Raw genomic sequence first — 22,564 nt, forward strand, 5'->3', positions numbered from 1 at the left:
ACTTAGTGTCATCCGCAAATTTGGAGATACTACATTTAATCCCCTCATCTAAATCATTAATGTACAGTGTAAACAGCTGGGGCCCCAGCACAGAACCTTGCGGTACCCCACTAGTCACTGCCTGCCATTCTGAAAAGTACCCATTTACTCCTACTCTTTGCTTCCTGTCTGACAACCAGTTCTCAATCCATGTCAGTACACTACCCCCAATCCCATGTGCTCTAACTTTGCACATCAATCTCTTGTGTGGGACCTTGTCGAACACCTTCTGAAAGTCCAAATATACCACATCAACTGGTTCTCCCTTGTCCACTCTACTGGAAACATCCTCAATGCTAATGCGTCGGCACAGTTGTCTGTGCCTGGTCTGTGCCTTATCGTGTCGTCGTAAGCCGCCATCATGAATGCCCACAGCTGAATGCGCGCCGTGGCGTTGGCGTTGATTGCCTTGCACTCGGATAGTAGGGACGTGAAGGGTTTGTGGTCGGTTTCTAACACAAACTTGGCCCCGAAAATGTATTGGTGCATCTTTTTGACACGTGAGCGCCTCCTTCTCAACCATACCGTACCCGCGCTCCACCCACAGACCTGGAGGCATAAGCAACAGGCTGCAATTTACCCGCATCATTGACGTGCTGTAAAATGCACCCGACCCCGTACGCTGACGCACCACACGTAAGGACTAACTTTTTACCTGGGTCAAAAAATGGCTAAAACACTCTTGGAACATAGAAGGTTGCGTGTCTTATTGAAGGCGCGTTCTTGGGCGTTCTCCCAAAACCAATCGCACCCCTTTCTGAGAGGCTCCAGCAGCGTGCTCAAGTTCTGCATAAAGTTCCCAAAGTAATTGAGTAGCCCGAGAAAGGCGCGCAGTTCCGAGACATTCCGGGGCCAGGGTGCCAGGCGAATCGCTTCGGTTTTGGATTCTGTTATGCGGATTCCATCAGCGGCAATCCTTCTGCCCAAAAATTCAACCTCAGGCGTGAGAAACAGACATTTGGATTTCTTAACTCTTGGGCCTACCCAATCCAATCGACTTAGTACTTCCTCAAGATTGCGGAGATGAGAGTCGGTGTCCCTGCCCGTGATGAGTATGTCATCTTGAAACACAACCGTCCCCGGGATGGACTTGAGCAGACTCTCCATGTTGCGCTGGAATATAGCAGCTGCCGACCTGATGCCGAATGGGCATCGATTGTACACAAAAAGGCTTCGATGTGTGTTGATGGTGGTGAGTAGCTTAGACTCTTCGGTCAGTTCTTGCGTCATATATGCAGATGTGAGGTCAAGTTTCGAGAAAAGTTTTCCTCCAGCCAACGTGGCAAATAGGTCCTCCGCTCTGGGCAGCGGGTATTGGTCCTGTAGGGAGACTCTGTTTATGGTAGACTTGTAATCGCACGGATCCATCAGGCTTCATGACGGGGACAATGGGGCTTGCCCAGTCACTGAATTCCATGGGAGAAATTATGCCTTCCCACAGAAGCCAGTCCAGTTCGTTTTCAATCTTTTCCCTCATCACATAAGGCACAGCTCTAGCTTTGTGATAGACCGGTCTGGCATTCTTTGTGATGTAGATTCTAACTTTAGCCCCTTTGAAGGTGCCCACACCTGGCTGAAAGAGATGTTCAAAATGGCTTAGAACTGTTGAGCAGGAGGTCCGTTCCTCTGACGACATGGCGTGAACATCATCCCATTTCCAATTAAGTTCTGCTAGCCAGCTTCTCCACAACAGTGCTGGGAGATCCCCGGGGACAATCCACAGGGAAAGTCAGTGCACCATCCCTTTGTGTGTGACTGAGAGCATGGCGCTGCCAAGGACTGGGACGATTTCTTTAGTGTAGGTCCTTAGTTTGGTGTCGATCTTTGTGAGTTTTGGTCTGTTGCTTTTGTGCGGCCACAGCTGTTCAAATTGTTGAACGCTAATGAGGGATTGACTGGCCCCCGTGTCCAGTTCCATGTTGACGGGTATCCCGTTGAGTAGAACCCTCATCATAATTGGAGGCGCCTTGGTGTAAGATCATATTAACCTGCTGTACCTCGGCGTCCCGTACACTGTTCCAACCGTCTTCTGGTCCGCTTTCCGACCCTTCCAATTCGTATACCAGCCGAGCTGCTGTTTTTCTGCACATGCGAGCCAGATGCCCTGTGTAGTTGCAGTTTCTGCAAACGGCATGTTGAAATCGACACACCCTGGTTGAGTGCCTTCCCCCACATCCCCAACACAGACTGTTTCCATTGTTTCCGAAGGATGAGCTGCATCTGGCTGATCTCCCTTGAGCTTCTCTCAATCTGTTGTTGATTGCTCGCATTGTGGGTTGATGAGGTGTGATCGGCCGTTCATGTGGCCCTTGATTTTGATGGCTTCTGGCGCCACTGTCTGCTGTTGAAGGCCTGCTCTCCTGCCTTTGTCTGTGTGTGGGGGTAGCGGTTTGTTTCACAATGTGAACCCCTTGTTCCAATGCCTCGTTGGTTGTCGTACCCATAGTATAGATCAGCCTCGTTTCTTCTTCGCCTGCCAAGAACGTCTGTGCGACCAGTGCTGCTGCCTTTGGAGTCAAGTTCTTAGTCTCTATAAGCTTTCGGAATATGCCTGCATGGCCTATTCCTTCAATAAAAAAGTCTCTCAGTACTTCTCTCCTTCGTTCATCGTGGAACTCACATGAACTAGCCAGCCTCCGAAGTTCCGCCACGAAGTCGGGTATGCTTTGGCCCACACAGCATCTGTAGTTGTAGCACCTGTGTCTGGCCATGTGTAGGCTGCTCGCTGGCTTCAGGTGGTCTCTCACCAGTGTGCTCAACTCCTTAAACGACTTGCTTGCTGGTTTCACGGGTGCCAGCAGGTCTTTCATTTAAAGCGTATGTTTTCGAGCCACAGCTGGTCAAGAGATGGGCTCTTCTCTTGTCTGCCTTATCATCGCCCAGCAAGTCTTTGGTCACAAAGCTTTGCTGGAGCCTTTCTATAAAGTCATCCCAATTGTTTCCAGCATTGTATTTTTCATCTGAGCTGTTGGTAGCCATTCTGTGGATTCAGTGATCCCGTAACTCGTCGCCACTGTTAAGTCCTGACTCTAATGTATTGACTTACACGAGACACATGCTGAAGTCAAGGTCACTCAGGACCTGCAACTTTAATTCCAGCTCTCCAGTGCTGCACTTGCCTGAGATCTCCCTTTATATACCTCAATGGGACAGGTATGGAGTGTCTCCTACAAGTGCACCCCTGGTGGTAAGGTATGCTTATTGTTACAGGTCATATCCAGTTACAGTCATGTATAGCATGGTAAGATACAGTTATATACAGTAATGTGAGATACATGACACCCACCATCTGTACCACAAGCCTCACACACTGCTCAATGCACCACATCCCCAGCACTCCCCTATCAACAATCTCTGCTTACTGACTGGACTGAAACAGAGTGGTTTATTTGGGAGTTTGGAAAGAGTGGGAATTCGGAGAAGAGGAGGAAGAAAGAGGGGCAGACCAGAGCAGCAGCAGCAGCGAGCAGGCGGAGAGCCGATAGCAACTCAACACAGGAGTGATGTCAGAAACCAAAAATGACAACAGAACAAGGGAAGGAGCTGATTGCGAGAGCGGGACCTGAGAGGCGGGGATAAAAGGAGCAGCGACGCGAGGCCCGGGATCAGAGCGAGACCGGAGGGGCGGGGATAAAAGGAGCAGCGACTCCAGGCCCGGGATCAGAGCGAGAGTGAGACCGGAGGGGCGGGGATAAAAGGAACCAGCTGATGCTGGGAGCTCAGGGAAGCGGAGCAAAGGGGGAACAAAATCAAAGTGTGATGTCACAGCCAAGCACGTAAGTGATTGGCTGGTTGGTTGGTGAGTGTTTTTCTATTTCTCTCTTTTTTTAAACCCTTAGGCATCGGTGTAAGTTAAGAGCTGCAATTAAAGTAAACATAGATAAGTGATATTTCTAATCTAAAAAACCTCATTAATTAAATCCGCTGATTGCTAAGTAGCTGCTGGGTGTGTTTTGCTAACTTTTAGAGTATATTTCTGCTCGATTGTTCCGAGACAATTAACTAGAGGGCTGGCAGGGCAGCTCAGTCCCATGGAGTGCACATCCTGTGCCATGTGGGAAGTCATGGATGCTTCGCGCAGCCTGGACGACCATGTGTGCAGGAGGTGTCTCCAGCTGCAGCAACTCGAGCTCTGCATTTCGGAGTTTGAGCGGTGACTGGAGTCACTGCGGTGCATCCAGGAGACTGAGAATTTTGTGAATAGCACGTTTCAGGAGGTAGTCACCCCGCAGCTTAAGAATGTGCAGGCAGAGAGGAAGTGGGTGATCACCAGACAGAAGAGGAGTGCTAGGCAAGTAGTGCAAGAGTCCCCCGAGTCCTTCTCGCTCTCCAAGCAGTGTTCTGTTCTGAGTACTGGTGAGGGCGATGGTACCTCTGGGGAGTGCAGCCAGAGCCAAGTCCACGGCACCATGGATGGCTCAGCTGAACGGGGGGGGGAGGCAGAAGAATGGAAGAGCTATAGTGGTAGGGGATTCAATAGTCAGGGGAGCAGACGAGCGTTTCTGTGGCCACAGACATGATTCCAGGATGGTATGTTGCCTCCCTGGTGCCTGGGTCAAGGATGTCACTGAGCGGCTGCAAGGCATTCCGGGGGGAGAGGGAGCACAGCCAGAGATTGTGGTCCATATCGGTACCAATGACATAAATAGAAAGAGGGATGATGTCCTGCAGGCAGAGTTTAGAGAGCTAGGAGAGAGATTAAAAAGCAGGACCTCAAAGGTAGTAATCTCCGGGTTACTGCTGGTGCCACGTGCTAGTGAGTACAGAAATAGGAGGATAGAGAGGATGAATGCGTGGCTGGAGAGATGGTGCAGGCGGTAGGGCTTTAGATTCCTGAGGCATTGGAACCGTTTCTGGGGGAGGTGGGACTTGTACAAGCCGGATGGATTACACCTCAACAGTGCCGGGACCAGTATCCTCGCGGGAGGGTTTGCCAGTGCTGTTGGGGAGGGTTTAAACTAGCTTGGCAGGAGGATGGGAACCGGAGAATAGATTCACTGGGGAGAGAAGCAAAGCTGGAATTGGGCGGCAGAGAAGTAGAAGTAGAAAGTGAATTTTGAAGACAGAGGAAACAAGGGCTGGAAACAGGGGAGTTTGGCAATAGTAAATGGTATATACTTCAATGCAAGGAGTTTAGGAAATAAGGCAGATGAGCTGAGAGCACAGATAGACACTTGGCAGAGTGATATTATAGCTATTACTGAGACATGACTGAAAGAGGGACAGGTTTGGCAGCTCAATATTCCTGGTTACAGGGTTTTCAGATGGGATAGAGAGGGGGGTTAAATTACTGAGACATGACTGAAAGAGGGACAGGTTTGGCAGCTCAACATTCCTGGTTACAGGGTTTTCAGATGGGATAGAGAGGGGGGTTAAATTACTGAGACATGACTGAAAGAGGGACAGGTTTGGCAGCTCAACATTCCTGGTTACAGGGTTTTCAGATGGGATAGAGAGGGGGGTTAAATTACTGAGACATGACTGAAAGAGGGACAGGTTTGGCAGCTCAACATTCCTGGTTACAGGGTTTTCAGATGGGATAGAGAGGGGGGTTAAATTACTGAGACATGACTGAAAGAGGGACAGGTTTGGCAGCTCAACATTCCTGGTTACAGGATTTTCAGATGCGATAGAGAGGGGGGTTAAAAAAAGACGGGAGGTCGCAGTATTGATTAAAGAATAATTACAGCTGTGAGAAGGGATGATATGTTAGAGGAGTCATCAAACAAGGCCATATGAGTTGAATTAAAGACCAAATAAAGGACGACCACACTACTGGGAGTGTACTATAGACCCCCAAACAGTCAGAGGAAGATGGAAGAACAAATATGTGGGCAAATTACTGCAAAGTGCAAGAACTATAGAGTTGTAATAGTGGGAGAGTTCAACTACCCTAATATTAACTGGGAAAAGGGTAGTGTGAATGGTACAGATGGTGCGGCATTCCTAAAATGCATTCAGGAGGACTTCTTTATCCAGTATGTAATGAGTCCAACAAGGGAGGGGGCGGTTCTGGACTTGATTTTGGGGAATGAAGAGGGGCAGGTGGAAGGAGTATCAGAGGGAGAGCATTTTGGTGCTAGTGATCATAATTCAGTAAGAGTTAGGGTAGTTATGGAAAAGGACCAGGAATAAAAGTTCTCAATTGGGGTAAAGTCAATTTTGATGAGCTGAGATGGGATTTGGCAAAGTGGACTAGAAACGGCTACTTGGGAGTAAATCAGTGTCAGAGCAGTGGGAGGCATTCAAAGAGGAGATCCTGAGGGTATAGAGCAAGTATGTTCCTTAAAAAAAAAAGGGTGGGTCTAACAAATCTAGTCCCCTGGATGTCAAGAGACATACAGGGTAAGATAAAGAAAAAAGGGAAGCTTATGACAGAGACCGAGAACTCAATACTGCAAAAACTCGAGAGGAGTATAAGAAATGCAGGGGTGCAATTAAAAAAGATATCAGGAAAGCAAAGAGAGAGCGTGAAAGAATGTTGGCAAGTAAAATCAGGGAAAACTCAAAGATGTTTTATAAATACATTAAGAGCAACAGGATAACTAGAGCAAGAGTGGGGCCTATTAGAGACCATAAAGGAAATCTGTGTGTGGAGGCAGAAGATGTGGGTATGATTCTTAATGAATACTTTGCATCTGTTTTCACAAAAGAGAGGGGCGATGTAGACTTTGCAATGAGGGAGGAAGAGTGTGAAATATTAGATGAGATAAACATAGTGAGAGAGGAAGTATTAAGGGTCTTAGCAGCTTTGTAAGTGGATCCCCAGGCCCGGATTAAATGTATCCCAGGCTGTTAAGAGAAGCAAAACTGGACATAGCAGAGGCTCTGACCATCATTTTCCAATAATTTCTGGCTACAGGTGTGGTGCCAGAGGACTGGAGGACTGCTAATGTTGTACCTTTGTTTAAAAAGGGAGAATAGGATAGACCGAGTAATTACAGGCCAGTCAGCCTAACCTCTGTGGTGGGAAAATTATTGGAAAAGTCCTGAGGGACAGGATAAATCTTCATTTGGAAAGACATGGATTAATCAAGGACAGTCAACATGGATTTGTCAAGGGAAGGTCGTGTCTGACTAACTTGATTGAATTTTTCGAGGAGGTAACCAGGAGGGTCGATGAGGGCAGTGCATTTGATGTAGTGTATGTGGATTTTAGCAAAGCTTTTGATAAGGTCCCACATGGCAGACTGGTCACAAAAGTAATAACCCATGGGATCCAGGGCAAAGTGGTAAGTTGGATCCAAAATTGGCTCAGAGGCAGGAAGCAAAGGGTAATGGTTGATGGGTGTTTTTGTGACTGGAAGGCTGTATCCAGTGGGGTTCCGCAGGGCTCCGTGCTGGGTCCCTTGCTTTCTGTGGTACATATCAATGACTTGGATTTAAATGTTTTGGGTATGGTTAAGAAGTTTGCAGATGACACTAAAATAGGCTGTGTGGTTGATAATGAAGAAGAAAGCTGCCGACTGCAGGACGATATCAATGTACTGGTCAGGTGGTCAGAACAGTGGCAAATGGAATTCAATCCGGATAAGTGTGAGGTAATACATTTGGGGAAGTCTAACAAGGCAAGGGAATACACATTAAATGGTACGACACTGAGAAGTGTAGAGGAACACAGGAACCTTGGAGTGCAGGTGCACAGATCCCTGAAGGTAGCAAGCCAGGTAGATAAGGTGGTTAACAAGGCATACGGAATACTTGCCTTTATTAGTCGAAGCATGGAATACAAGAACAAGGCGGTTATGCTTGAAATGTATAAAACACTGGTTAGGTCGCAGCTGGAGTACTGTGTGCAGTTCTGGTCACCACATTACAGGAAAGATGTGATTGCACTGGAAAGGGTATGGAGATTTACAAGAATGTTGCTTAGACTGGAGAGTTTTGGCTATGAGGAAAGATTGGAGATACTGGGTCTGTTTTCTTTGGAACAGAGGAGGGTATAAGGGAAACCTGACTGAGGTGTATAAAATTATGAGAGGCCTAGATACAGTTGGATAGGGAGGACCTGTATCCCTGGGCAGACGGGTCAACAACCAGGGGGGCATAGATTTAAAGTAATTAGGAGGAGATTTAGAGGAGATATGAGGGGAAATGTCTTCACCCAGAGGGTGGTGGGGGTCTGGAACTCACTGCCTGAAAGGGTGATAGAGGCAGGAACCCTCACCATATTTAAAAGGTATTTGGATGTGCACTTAAAGTGCCATAACCTACAGGGCTACAGACCAAGAGCTGGAAAGTGGAATTAGGCTGGGTAGCTCTTGGTCGGCCAGCGCGGACATGATGGGCCGAAATAGCCTCCTTCCGTGTTGTAAATTTTTATGATCGGCACTCAGACTTCAGAATGAGAGCTTCATTTCACTCTCTCAACCTTACCACTGCTGCAACACTCACACCCACATCTCACACCTTGTTAACACTGACAGCTATTCAACCATGACCAGTACATCACCCAAACACATTGCACCACACTCCAGGACACACTTCTTTTTCTCTTGCAGGCTAAGTTCGCCCATACTCGGAGAGAGCAGCGGCAGGCAGGCGGAGAGCAGGCTGCCATCCAGGACCTCAGCCAGCTGGAGGAGAGAGTGTTGGAGGCCATTGGGCGGGACAATAATAGAGGCCGTGGCAACCGACAAGCTTGAACCCCTTGGGGATAACACGGTATGCTCATTCCTAATCCTTCTCACATCCCACTTCCCCCTCACCCCACAATCTTGTCTCACTTTCAAACTACTGATGCTGTATGCATGCATATCTTGCTTCCCCCATGCTCCCCCACCCCCCCGCCATCACAGCTGAACTCTTGTGCCTTTCTGCTTTCAGCTAATCAAGACCAAGCTCTAGATCAGCCTTCCCCGAGGCAATGAAGGAGAGCGAGGGGGGAGAAAAAGAACTCACTGCGTCACTGCATCTGTCACTTGCAGACACCAGCTCAGTTATTGGCACTGTGTGTACTTTAGAGGCTAGTACCAAATCAGGCTCTGCATGGGGTGAGGCACCGGGGACGAGGACCAGGGGCTGCAGCAAAGCCAGGGGGAAAGGGTAGCTCGGGGTCTAGCTCCCCGGAGGGCGAGTTCGTGCGCGACTTCTGCTGCACAGGACTCAGATGAGGACCTCGATGGGTGGCATTCACAAGAAGGGTGATGGGCACACACATGGAAATGATAGGTGCAATGGCAAGGCTGCCAGCGAGCCTCTCGGCATTGGCAAGGAACGTGGAGGAGTCCGCCTCCAACATTGCACGGGGCTCTGCGCAGAGCATGGAGCTCGGGATTTCCAGACTGGAAATGATGGAAGACTCCCAAAGAGACTGTGTCGACCCAGACATGATGCTGCGTGTGATGGGCGATGTTGCAGCTGCCATTGCAGCACAGGCGGAAGGAAGTGGCCCGTCTTACTGCTGCAGCGGAAGCTCAGACCACTCTTGTGTTAGCCTTTGAAGTCACAGAAGATCTCAGGATTGTTATATGGCGCCCGCAAAGCCATGAGGGTGCAGGCGATGGTACCCTGCACCACGGGGAAGCCCGCTATCCTGGCAAAAGCACATGTGCTCTCGTTCTGCTTCTCTCCGTTCAGAGAGAAGACAATGTAATCCCTTCTCCTGGTGTAGAGAGCCTCTGTGATCTCCTGGATGCAACAATGGTGAGCGAACTGCGAGATGTTAGCGATGTCTGCTGCTGCAGGCTGGAAGGATCTGCTGGTGAAGAAAGTGAGGGTCACTGTGACTTTGACTGTCACTGGGAGAACTGTGGTCGCCCTGCTCTCAGGCTGCAGATCTGGTTGCAGAAGGTGGCAGAGTTCTGTGACCACCTCCTTGGTGAAGCAGCGCCTCCTAATACACTGCTCCTGGCTTAAGTGGATATGAGAAGTGCTCTCAGTAGACCCTAGGTGTGTAAAGCCTCCTGTTGAGAGCCCTCCTGGCCATCCTCCTCCCTCTCTGCTCCCTCTCCCTAAAATAGCCGACCGTGAGGGGGACTGGCAGTACAGCCCCCATGACTGTGTGCAAGTGTTGGGAGCAAAAGCCTGTAAATAATAAAGATGGCGTTCGCCACTTGTTCCCTTAGAACTTTGAAAGAAGTTTATAAAACTGCTAGAGATGCAGAGAGTTGCACAGAGCCAGTCAAACTGCAGAAACATGTCAGGTGCAGGTTGCTGCTGATCCCGTTAAATACCGCTGCTGGGCCCTCCTTTGTGCTTGTAGACGCTTGCTCCGCTCGCCACACTTGGGGCCTGCCGGTAAGTGGAGTGGCACACTCAACTCGCAAATCGGGCATCAAGTGAGTGTTGCATACTCTCTGATGTCACGATCTACATATCCCTAGTGGACATTGGCAGCGCTGTTGGCCATCTGAAAATGGCGGCCGACAGAGGGTGGAAGAGCGGTGGCCGCCATTTTTTTTGCCTCAATCTTGCGGTAACGGGTGGCACTAAACCCCCAAATTTCTAGGCCCAATGACTTTAACCATCTTCTTGAACAGAGGTGCTGATTTGGTGAAAAGAAAAAAAATGATTGCAACAATTAATTGTAACGTATATTCTGCTCTACTTCCTTAATAGTATACAGGATTTCTAAACTATTGTGAGCTAAAATAATTATTAATTAGCAGTTCTAGGAGGCTAAAAAATTCTAAACTGCTAGAATTCCAAACTCCTGTGTGGTTTTCTGTGTCTTATTGTACTTGTAAAGGCCTTCCCACCTGATCTATTGAGCAGTGATGCAGATCCAAAATCAAATGTAAAATTTGTACTCGGAGGTGATTACTACTGGTATCTATAATGCCTCACTAGGACAGTTATGTGAACCATAAGGTATGAATTGCTCTGTTGCACAATTTATTTTCCAGGTGACCTGGTAGCTCTAAAGAAGAAGACCTTTGTGCTGAAGGAAGGTGTAGAATACAGATTGAAAATTAACTTTAAAGTAAGACATTTTGCTTTAATGCCATGCTATGCAGTATGTTATATTGAACTGTTTAGAGGGAATCCAATGCCTTGTTCTCGAAGCTTGCATACAGAATAATGATTACATGACCGCAATCTAATGGAGAGCTTTATAATGGTCATTTGAACCTTGATTGCATTACTGTCTTAATATTACTTCCTGGCATCAAATTATCTGCAGGCCACGTGCTTGATAATTGCTGATTATCCCAGCAAAATGATTAATGGGAGTGAAGTTGATCTTTGGCTATCGCGCAAAACAGACTGGCCGGAGTTTTAACCTGGAAGTGGGTTGGGAGTGGGGGGTTAGAAAGTGGTTGTGAAACCCGGGAGAAATCGTTTTCCCGCAAGCCCTGTCGAATTTAACGGTAGGGCCTGATTAACATTTCAAAGCTCAGTTTCCCAGCCACAGGCAGCGGATGGAGGGACTGGCTGTTGGGCAGGTAGGCCTGCGGCACTAGGCCGCAGAGAGGAGGGAGGGAGGGATCGGGGGCCAGAGGAGAATCGGGGCTGGGAAATTGGGACCGGAGGAGCATCGGGGTAGGTGGTTGGAGCTGGTGGATGATCGGGGTTGGAGGGGGGAATGTCGGAGGAACATTGGTGGGGGGGGTCGGGGTGGTCGGGGGCCAGAGGACGAAGTGAACTTCACTTCAGGATCAGCCTCTGTCCGATCTTAACCTGCCCACTAAGCTCCTGATTTCAGTCATTTCACTCTGGGTAATTGCAAATAGAGGCCAAATACTTTGCCACAGGAAGGTAAGAAAAGTAAAGAACCACTAATTTTATTTTAATTGCATCCTTGCACTTGCCATACAGAAGCATGGCTAACCTTGTCTACTAATAGAATTGCCTTGCCGTCTTTTGCTGGAGAACAAGAGGAGAGCAAACAGTGGATCTCAGTTTGGATCCCACTAACAGGCAGGATGTGACTGGAGGCCAAGAAGTACATGGAGCTGCAAATCTGCTGAGAATTGAAAAGGAGATGGGCTGGTACGAGCCCCAGCCATATTATGAGTACCACTGTATAAGTGTAATGAGCTTAAGATATGGCTGTAAAATGTAATCAATTGGTAATGCTGATTTAAATATCTTATGATTTCTCTTTTAGGTTAACAGAGAAATTGTTTCAGGCTTAAAGTATGTCCATTATACATGCAAAGGACGTTTGCAGGGTAAGTTGCAGAGTATGGTGAACATTATAATATCTTAAATTGTACGTTTAAAATCTGTAAAGTCATACTAATCTTTACTTTAAAGTAAGGAGAGAATAGTCTGGTTTGCCTAAGCAGTACATGCTAGTCCTTGGGACTGCTTCTATAATAGAGAGTTTGTGCCATTGGAGGTCCAGTTATTCCTCCCTGGTAGCAGCAATGCTAAAGCGCTGGCGGCCGAAATTGCCCCTCTCATTAAGGCCTGTTACCACCGCAAATCGTCGGCCACGCTGCGGAGAGGAGTGGCCGCCGACTTTTCGTGGCCAGACCGCTGATAGCCCAATTGCCCTTCCGAGATTTCCCGACAGTGTCCCGATTCCCTCCCCTTACCGCTCCACTGCTGCCGATCCGTGTTAAGCACGTCATCACCGTGCACACCGCCAATCTACCCCCCCCCCCCCCGATGGCAACATTCCCTTCTGAAAATCTTTGGCCCGCCCGGTGGTGCCAAAGCAAGCTTTTTCCTGGTGGTCCAGTGAGGCTGTGGCCTTCTGCAGCAGCAGTGCAGCTTCCCTTAAAGGGGAAGACGCACTGTCGCTGCTGCCATGTTTTTTTTTGGTGGCCGACTGCCGTGTCGGTCCAATCATTATGCCCCCAGGTTCGACCGGGCCGCCAACAGGCAGACTGGCACCCCCTCTTGGGTACCAGGCCACTGACCCAGCCGACACTCTCCCTGGTGGCCCAATAGGACGAACTTTTAAAATCACGGAGGCTCTCCCCTTTAATTGAAGGGGAGAGCCGTGATGACGCAGCGGCATGATGACATCATCGTGGCGGTCACTCCGCACCGTCCCCAACTTCCGCCCCTCAGGTATTACCACCGCTGCATATCCGCCCCTCTCGCGTGGTCACCACCCCCATTAAGAGCAACTTGCGGTTCCACGTAAAAAAAAACAACAAAGAGCAGAATTTCACTCGAGGTGACCTCAACGAGGGGCAGTTTCTACCCCCTGGTGTTTTTCACTGATTTTTTAAAAAATTCGTTCTTGGGATGTGAGCGTCACTGGCAAGGCCGGCATTTATTGCCCATCCCTAATTGCCCTCGAAGATGGTGTTGAGCCACCTCCTGAACTGCTGCAGCCTGTGTGAAGCTACTCCCACATTGCTGCCTTTGTCTTAGCAGTTTTTTACAACTGAGCGGCTTGCTCGGTCATTTCCGATGGCAGTTAAGAGTCAACCACATTGCTGTGGGTCTGGAGTCACATATCGGCCAGACTGGGTAAGGGCAGCAGATTTCCTTCCCTAAAGGATTAGCTGGAGATTATGCTGCCTGATTTTTGCCTCAATTGAAGCAAATCGCATATTTGTACAAGGACTGATGTGAGCACAATACTAAAACAACCTCAGACCCCACAATGATGGGTCTCTTAGTTTTTAATGCCGAGAAGAGTGTTTATTCTTCGCTTGATGCTATTTTTCTTTGGCAATAATCCTGCTGGAGCAAAACAAATCTTATGTTTCTGTACAGTGATTTTATTTGCATGCATTAAAATTCTAGCTTTTGCAATCGAAGTGAAAGTAACAACTTTACATCAAGTAACTTCAAAATGATGTTCACTGTAAGAGCCTGACCTATTGTGCCAATCCTGTTTTTAGTCAGGTAGTTAAAGCTGTCATTGAGAAATTGCTTTACTTGAATCGTTTGGCAAAATTGCAAGTTCTTCTCTCTAAATCCTAATTATACTCACCCTTTATTCCAAACAGCGAGTAAGGACACCTATATGGTCGGCAGCTATGGCCCTAGAGCAGACGAGTACGAGTTTGTAAGTCCAATTGAAGAAGCACCCAAAGGAATGATGGTGAGGGGCTCATACACCATAAAGTCCCATTTCACAGATGACGACAAAAGTGATCACCTTCATTGGGAGTGGAAGCTCAATATAAAGAAGGATTGGAAGGACTAGGACCTGACTCGCTTTTAAATGAGATAGAATCCAGTAGTCAGAAGGATTACTGTCCTTTGGTACCAAAGTTACTTTAAGGCTTTTTATTACCGTTACTAATTGTGTACATCATTAAATGTGCAAAGGTAACTATTTGTCTGCAGAACCTGTTGCTTTTAGTACAAGTGTTTTAGGTAGTTATGTGTTTTCTGGTGTTTTTATTGATGATCTGAAGATCAATATCAAAACACTGACAATTCGAAAATGGCTACATGTAAACATGGATATGAGAAAGATTAGATTGTTTTGAATGGCTAGTAATATACTATGTAACAGCATTCATCATGTGAATAGAAAACAAATGAATAATGCGTGCAGTAGAACAGTGAAAATGTTGCTAAGCTTTGCATTCAGTCACATGTTCTATAACTTATTCTGCTTCTTCATAAAACGTTAGCAGATGTAAACCTGAAATAAAAACACCAAATGCGGGAAGCGCACAGCAAGTTAATTGGCATCTAAAAAAGGAAGACCCGTTAATATTTCAGATGTAACACTTCATCAGAATCTCGGATATACACTGCCCTGAATGCTCTCTTTCTGGATCCCATGGGTCGAATTTTATTTCCATGTGAAAAGCCATCGTAAATGTAGTAAAAGAAAAATGCTCAGTAATATTTTAAAGATTAAAATGATGGAAATAATTATCATGGCAGTTTGCTACATAAGAAATTTTAAAAATCAATATGGATAGTCACTTTGAACACGTACAACGAGCGCCTTTACCATTAACTACAGTGACTACACTTTAAAAGTGCTTCATTGGCTGTAAAGTGCTTTGGGACGTCCTGAGGTCGTGAAAGGCGCTATAGAAATGCTTCTTTCTGTCATTCTTTCTGTCCTTTCTTTCTTACACATATTCCCATTAAAGCTCTACTTTATCTCACAATATCATTGGTTCTCAATACCAAAGTCTATGCTGATGACAAACATCCTTCACTTCTAGAAATTTTAGAGATATGTGTGACCAAAACATACTTTTTCTTTTTGCTGTTTGACTTTTGTTAAAGATACAAACTCTGACGGACTGGAATTTTATTGCATTGTTGTAATATTTTCTATGCTTACGTTTGCCTTCCACAAAGCCTAATTCATTCAGATAGCTTTTTTGTGATTATTGTGGTGAAGGCAGCATGTTAAATAGTATGAAAATGTATGTTACGGTGCACAGGAGTGTGACATGATGGAACTTATACAATTCACTGTTATGCCGCTCTCTCTGAGAATCAGATATGTAACGTACAAATGCACATTCCTGTTGGCTGTTTTCATTTCAGAGCAGTTTGTGGCATTTTAGCAAGATTCTGAAAACGTGAGAAGGTTAAGGTCTGAAAAATATCGGCCCCTTGCTAAAGCAGTTCTAGGTTTCCTCATGTTACCAAAACCTGTTTTACTCAGTATGTGAGGCTCTTATTTTTCTGTGACCTGTATTGAAAGGGATGATGCTTCAAATAAAGATTGGGCATGAACAGGACTCCAAAGCTGATTGTTTTTGTTTTTTATTCGATAACAATGAAAGGTATATTTATATCCATCACAAGGAACTCTCTGGTCAAAGCGAGTCTTTAATAAATCCTCATTCGATTTCAGCTTGGCAAATAGTGATGGCCAACTCTGGCTCAATAATATTCGGCCCATCCTGGCCTGTTGCATGTAACATAATTCTGTTGTAACATAATGGCCCAGGAATCCCGGTTTCTCCTTCCCGCGGCGTTCGATTGGATTCTAGAAAAAAGAAGTGCACCTACCTGAAGTTGCTGCGCCCACGCGAAATCCCAGTCCGGAGGCCTCTCCTGACTGCCGTTGCAGCGCATGCACGTCGGGACTTGCGCAGGCCTGGAGCTGGAGTCACATGGCTCTGGGCAGCCAATCAGATATAGTATATTCTCATTCATAGTAATAGGAGTTTCGTAAGTGCAAAACTCCTATTACTATGAATGATAAACACCACCAAACACTTCATAAAACATTAAAAAAAACACCTCACATAAATACATTATAGAAGTTAAAGTTGATAGAAATGTTTTTGAAAAAAAAATTTGCCGATTTAAAAAAAAAAGTTTTAATTATAGTTTAATATAAAATTACCTGAGTGGGCAGGGTTTTTAACATGAATATGTATTTTTAAATTTTATTTTAATATGTTTTGATATGTTTTTAACTCTTACGCTGGTAAAAGTAGGCTATGCGCCTGCTTTTACCAGGCGCAAGAGTGTTAAGGATATTCGCAGGACAAGAGACTGGTAAATAGCCCAATCTCTGTCGTGGGAATGTTCTCACTCCCAATATGTGGGAGATCTGTAAAGCCAGAAACTTGACGGATTGGAAAAGCCAGTTTTCAATGCATGCGCATTGCGTGCCGAAAATCGGCTTTTCCGATGCCTTCCCGGGTCCGTACTCACCCCGCACGGACCCAGGGAGGCTGGAATTTCAGGGCCACTAAATCTTTGAGGTGAATTTTCATTTCTGCCACTGGATGGAAAATGGGCCAAAGCAACTTGGCCACCCTTTTTACACACTGTCTGATTTTTGTCTCCATTGACTTCACCCCATAGTGTAAGAATAAAAGTGTTCAGCAATATAATTGATTCTGTGTATCTATAAAAGTTAAAAAGAGATTATACAAAAAGACAGTTTTGAAAGATTCAAAATGGAAGCTCACTGACTCCCAGCATGGTGTTTGTGTATTGTGTTAATTGGAAAACCATTAACCGAATCAAGAATGCCTCCAGGCAGACACATGGGCGAGGAGAGCCAATAAGGAACTGCCCTGGAACCGAGATCCAATCCTGGGGCTTTCTGAGGACCAATGGCTTTGAGAGGTATAAGAACTCGAGCCAATAGTTTTTCTCTCTTCTCCTCTCCTGAGCACACGCAGACCTGCTGAAGACCAACCGAAACAGCAAGCCGTGTGCTCAGCCAGCCAGCCAGAGGAAAGTGACATATCTTTTTATAAATCATTATTGTCACACTGTATCTGTTGTAACTAAGTAGATCCTTAGGGTAACTGACACTGCTCATAAATGTGCATGTGTGTGTGTTTTAATAAATTATTCCGAATTGTTTTAAAAGAATCCGTCTCGCTGTCAATTTAATGCCAGAGATTTAGATATCTTACAAATTGGTGGAGAATGCGGGCACAATAAAATGCACTAAATGCCACAAGACCGTTTGCCCATTTTGGCCTTAGCTCTCCTTTATCTACTTTCTCCTGGATAAGTGCCACAAGTTCCCCAAAGCACGCAGGTTGACCCTTGTGGAGGTACCGTGCCTATGCCTTTAACTCTTCTATGTCTTGTATCGGGAACTTTTTGGACAACTTCTCCTGATAAACTAGCTCAACATTTCTTTTTATTGTTGGCTTTCTGTTCATGACCGATCCCTTCATCCTGTGTCTTTTGAATATAACTACTGGTGGGTCCCCATTTAAACAGCTACAACTATCAAGATGACTGCTCCTAAGACGCAACCTCTCCCGATCCGTTTAATCGTTTATAAGTTATGCTTCGCAACATAGGTTAGAATCGCAACTCCCAAAATTTCCAATTGTTCAAAAGAATCATCAAAAAGCTGTCTTGCCAGATGTGTAAGATTTCTAAATCTCTAGCATTAAATTAAAAACAATAGTTTATTAAACACACACACATGCACATTTATCAGCAGTCGTCAGTTACCCTACGGATCGACTTAGTTACAACAGGTACAATGTTACAATAAAGACTTATAAAAAGGTATATGTCACTTTCCTCCGGCTGGCTGGCTGAGCACATGGCTTGCTGTTTCGGCTGGTCTTCAGCAGGTGGTCTGCGTGTGCTCAGGAGAGAAGAAGAGAGAGAAAAACCTTTGGCGAGTTCTTATACCTTTCAAAGCCATTGTTCTTCAGAAAGCCCCAGAATTGGATCTCGGTTCCAGGGCAGTTCTTTATTGGCTCTCCTCACCCATGATTCTGTCTGGCGGCATTCCTTGATTAGATCAATGGCTTTCCAATTAACACAATACACAAACAGCATGCTGAGAGTCTCTGAGCTTCCATTTTGAATCTTTCAAATCTGTCTTTTTGTATAATCTCATTTTTTTAACATTTATACAGACACAGAATCAATGTTTTACTGAACACTTTTATTCTTACAAACTGGGGTGAAATTTATTATCGCTCCGTTTAGGGGCAGTAACATCTGGGAGGTGCGAAACTTTGCACCAGGCGCGGAAATCCCGCCATGCCTGATAGGTTACCACCCCCGGACGGAGGTGGATCGTTCAAACGTCCACTTCCTGGGGCGGTAAGGGGGCCACGTGCTAGTCAGAGTAGAAATAGCAGAATAGCTCAGATGAATACGTGGCTTGAGGAGTGGTGCAAGAGGGAGGGATTCAAATTCCTGGGACATTGCAACCGGTTCTGGGGAAGTGGGACCAGTACAAACCGGACGGTCTGCACCTGGGCAAGACCGTAACCAATGTCCTGGGGGGAGAGTTTGCTAGTGCTGTTGGGGAGGGGTTAAACTAATATGGCAGGGGGATGGGAACCTATGCAGGGAGACAGAGGGAAACAAAATGGGGGCAGAAGCAAAAGATAGAAAGGAGAATAGTAAAAGTGGAGGGCAGAGAAACACAAGGCAAAAATCAAAAAGGGCCACCTTACAGCAAAATTCTAAAGAGACAAAGAGTGTTAAAAAGACAAGCCTGAAGGCTCTGTGCCTCAATGCGAGGAGTATTCGGAAAATAGTGGATGAATTAACTGCGCAAGCAGTTATTAATGATTATGATATAAGTGGGATTACGGTGACGTGGCTCCAGGGTGACCAAGGCTGGGAACTCAACATCCAGGGTATTCAACATTCAGGAAGGATAGACAGAAAGGAAAAGGAGATGGGGTAGCGTTGCTGGTTAGAGAGGAAATTAACGCAATAGTAACAAAGGACATTAGCTTAGATGATGTGGAATCTGTATGGGTAGAGCTGCAGAATACCAAAGGGCAGAAAAAGCTAGTGGGAGTTGTGTACAGACCACTAAACAGTAGTAGTGAGATTGGAGATGGCATCAAACAAGAAATTAGGGATGCATGCAATAAAGGTACAGCAGTTAGCATAGACGACTTTAATCTACATATAGATTGGGTTAACCAAGTTGGTAGCAATGCGGAGGAAGAGGATTTCCTGGAGTGTATTAGGGATGGCTTTCGAGACCAATATGTTGAGGAACCAACTAGAGAGCTGGCTATCCTAAACTGGGTGTTGTGTAATGAGAGAGGACTAATTAGCAATCTTGTTGTGCGAAGCCCTCTGGGGAAGAGTGACCATAATATGGTAGAATTCTTTATTAAGATGGAGAGTGACACAGTTAATTCAGAAACTAGGGTCCTGAACTTAGGGAAAGGTAACTTCGATGGTATGAGACGTGAATTGGCTAGGATAGACTGGCAAATGATACTTAAAGGGTTGACAGTGGATAGGCAATGGCAGACATTTATAGATTACATGGATGGACTTCAACAATTGTACATCCTTGTCTGGAGTAAAAATAAAACAGTGAAGGTAGCTCAACTGTGGCTAACAAGGGAAATTAGGGATAGTAAATCCAAGGAAGAGGCATATAAATTGATGAGAACAAGCAGCAAACCTGAGGACTGGGAGAAATGTAGAATTCAACACAGGAGGACAAAGGGTCTAATTAGGAGGGGGGAAATAAAGTATGAGAGGAAGCTTGCAGAGAACATAAAAACTGACTGCAAAAGCTTCTATAGATATGTGAAGAGAAAAAGATTAGTGAAGACCAATGTAGGTACTTTGCAGACAGAATCAGATTAATTTATAATGGGGAACAAAAAAGTGGCAGACCAATTGAACAAATAATTTGGTGCTGCCTTCACAAAGGAAGACACAAATAACCTTTCGGACTAAGGGTTTGAGGGCTTGGTGAAAAGGAGGAACTGAAGGAAATCCTTATTAGTCAGGAAATTGTGTTAGGGAAATTGATGGGATTGAAGGCCGATAAATCCCCAAGGCCTGATAGGCTGCATCGAGTTTCTGGCCCTAAGCTGGTAAATGGATATAGGATGAAATCTTGTAATTGGGTACAGGGGGCACAATTTCAAAAGTTTGCAAGTGACACAAAACTTAGGAATATAGCAAACAGTGGGGAGGATTGTAGCAGACTGCAGGAGGACACAGACAGCTGATGAGATGGGCAGACACATGGCAGTTGAAATTTCAGACAGAAGGGTGAAGTGATATATTTTGGAAGGAAGAAATTTGTCACTAATGTGCTTCATGGAAGGGACCCTGCCATCTCTACTTGATCCACCCTACATGTTACTCAGGGCAACCAGGGATGGACAATAAATACAGCCTGGCAAGTGTTGTCCACATTGCAAGAAAAAAAAACTCAACAGATGTGCACTGATAGGCATTGGTTTTATTCAATTTGAGATGTTCAGGACATTTACCCACAAATTATAATAAAATAGATTTCAGCAGATCGCTGTTACTGTCTCTTTCAATTTGTTGGCTATAAAGCTGACAATGTGGATTTTCTTCAAAGTGCTGCCATTTTCATTAAAGAAACATTCAGCATGGGTTACTTGGCAATGAACAATCAGTCACTTTTTGCAGAGACTACTGCTGCACTGCTGTGGAGATCCTGGTCATCCTGCTTACTGAGAAAGTGCTGAAAACGAGCAACAGAAATATAATATGGTAGGTCGCCCAGTTTGCAACTGGCTGCCTGTTGACCCAGGACAAAGAGGTAGTTGTGCTTGATTATTGGAAGGTAGGTGAATTGCGACATAATAGACTTGAAAGCAAAATTGAAGTCCATTGGATTAAAGAGGCAGTGGCAGTGTGGATACAAAATTGGCTAAGGGACAGAAAGCAGAGTGGTGAACGGTTGTTTTTCAGACCGGGGATGGAAATGTACAGTGGTATCCCCCATATAATATATATGTTAATGACCTGGATAAAAGAGGCATTATTGCAAAGTTGCAGATGACACAGAACTTGGAAATGTAGTTAACAGCAAGGAGCATAATAACAGACTTCAGGAGGATATCGGCAGGCTGGTGAAATGGGCAAACACATGGAAGATGAAATTTAATGCAGAGAAGTGCAAAGTGATGTAGTTTGGTAGGTAGAATGACGAGAGGCAATATAAACTAAATACAATTCTAAAGGGGATACAGGAACAGAGGTCTAGGGGTTGACATACGCAAATCTTCGAAGGTGGCAGAACAAGTTGCTCACACTGTTAAAAAACCATACAAGATCCTTGGCTTTATTAATAGGTTAGTGTACAAAAACAAGAAAATACACTAAACCTTTATAGCACTGATTTGGCCTTAGCTAGGGTATTGTGTCCAATTCTAGGCACCACATTTTAGGATGTCACGGCTTTGGAGAGCATGCAGAAATGGGTTACTAGAATGATACCAAGAATGAGGGAATGTGGAGAGACTGGAGAAGCTGAGATTGTTCTCCTTCGAACAGAGAAGGTTAAGGGGAGATTTAATGGGGTTGTTCAAAATTTTGAATAGTTTTGATAGAGTAAATAAGGAGAAACTTTTTCCAGTGGCAGAAGGGTCAGTAACCAGAGGACTCAGATTGAGGGTACTTGGCAAAAGAACAAGAGCAGAGATGAGGTGAATTATTTTTATGCAGCGAGTTGTGATATGAAATGCACTGTCTGAAAGGGGGGTGGAAACAGATTCAATAGTAACTTTCAAAAGGGAATTTGGGGGATAACTACTTGAAAAGGAAACATTTGCAGGGCTGTGGGGAAAGAGCAGGGGAGCGGGAGTAATTGAAAAGCTCTTTGAAAGAGCCAGCACAGTACAATGGGCCAAATGACCACTTCTGTGCGAGGCATTTTTCCGTTTCCAGTTTTAGCACTCTCTGAAAATTAAGAGCTGGGGGGAGGGGGAAGCCCCCAAAAATGTAAATTTAGTGAACAATAGTGAATATCAGTTTTTATTTTGAAGATCATTAAACCTCGAGAATAAGAGACTTGTGAATCACAATTAAGCTAAATAATACCAACACCTGCTTCCATGGTTGTAAAACACCAACTTATGGGGATCAATGGCAGTTACTAAAGTTTTGGCTAACATAGGCTTGTAGCTTTTGTATTAATTGCTTTTTTTTGTGCCAAGATTGGTTCTGCAAACTTGGAAGTTAGAGTAAACATACTACCAGCATCAGCTGAGTTTGCGAATAGTATCACACCTCAGATTTGGAGAGTCTGTGAGGTGCATTTTCCATGGTTGAACCATCTACCAGTGCATCAGATTTCCACAGGCAATTGAATCATTAATGTTGATCCCAGGGAAAGTGCTCCCACTGAGAAGTGGCGGGTGCTAAGCTGAGAGGAAGTTGCGCAGTGGTCGGCCCTGGGCTGTATTCGTCCTTTGGTTCAGGAGCCCTATTCATATAGAGTTTG

The 22,564-nt window shown here is 45.4% G+C and overlaps 1 protein-coding gene across 4 annotated transcripts in view; it reads left to right on the plus strand.

The window, feature by feature from the left end:
* arhgdig (Rho GDP dissociation inhibitor (GDI) gamma) overlaps positions 1-14,283 on the plus strand; it is a 113,440-nt gene extending 99,157 nt beyond the window's left edge. For all 4 annotated transcript variants that reach the window (XM_070856717.1, XM_070856716.1, XM_070856715.1 and 1 more), the window contains 3 exons: positions 10,887-10,963; positions 12,092-12,155; positions 13,899-14,283. In XM_070856717.1, coding sequence (XP_070712818.1) covers positions 10,887-10,963; positions 12,092-12,155; positions 13,899-14,098 — 341 coding nt within the window. In that variant the 3' untranslated portion in view covers positions 14,099-14,283. The remainder of the gene's footprint in view (positions 1-10,886; positions 10,964-12,091; positions 12,156-13,898) is intronic.
* The last annotated feature ends 8,281 nt before the right edge of the window (positions 14,284-22,564 follow it).

This window comes from Pristiophorus japonicus, chromosome 15, assembly GCF_044704955.1.
Source record: "Pristiophorus japonicus isolate sPriJap1 chromosome 15, sPriJap1.hap1, whole genome shotgun sequence".
Classification (NCBI taxonomy): Eukaryota; Metazoa; Chordata; class Chondrichthyes; family Pristiophoridae; genus Pristiophorus; species Pristiophorus japonicus.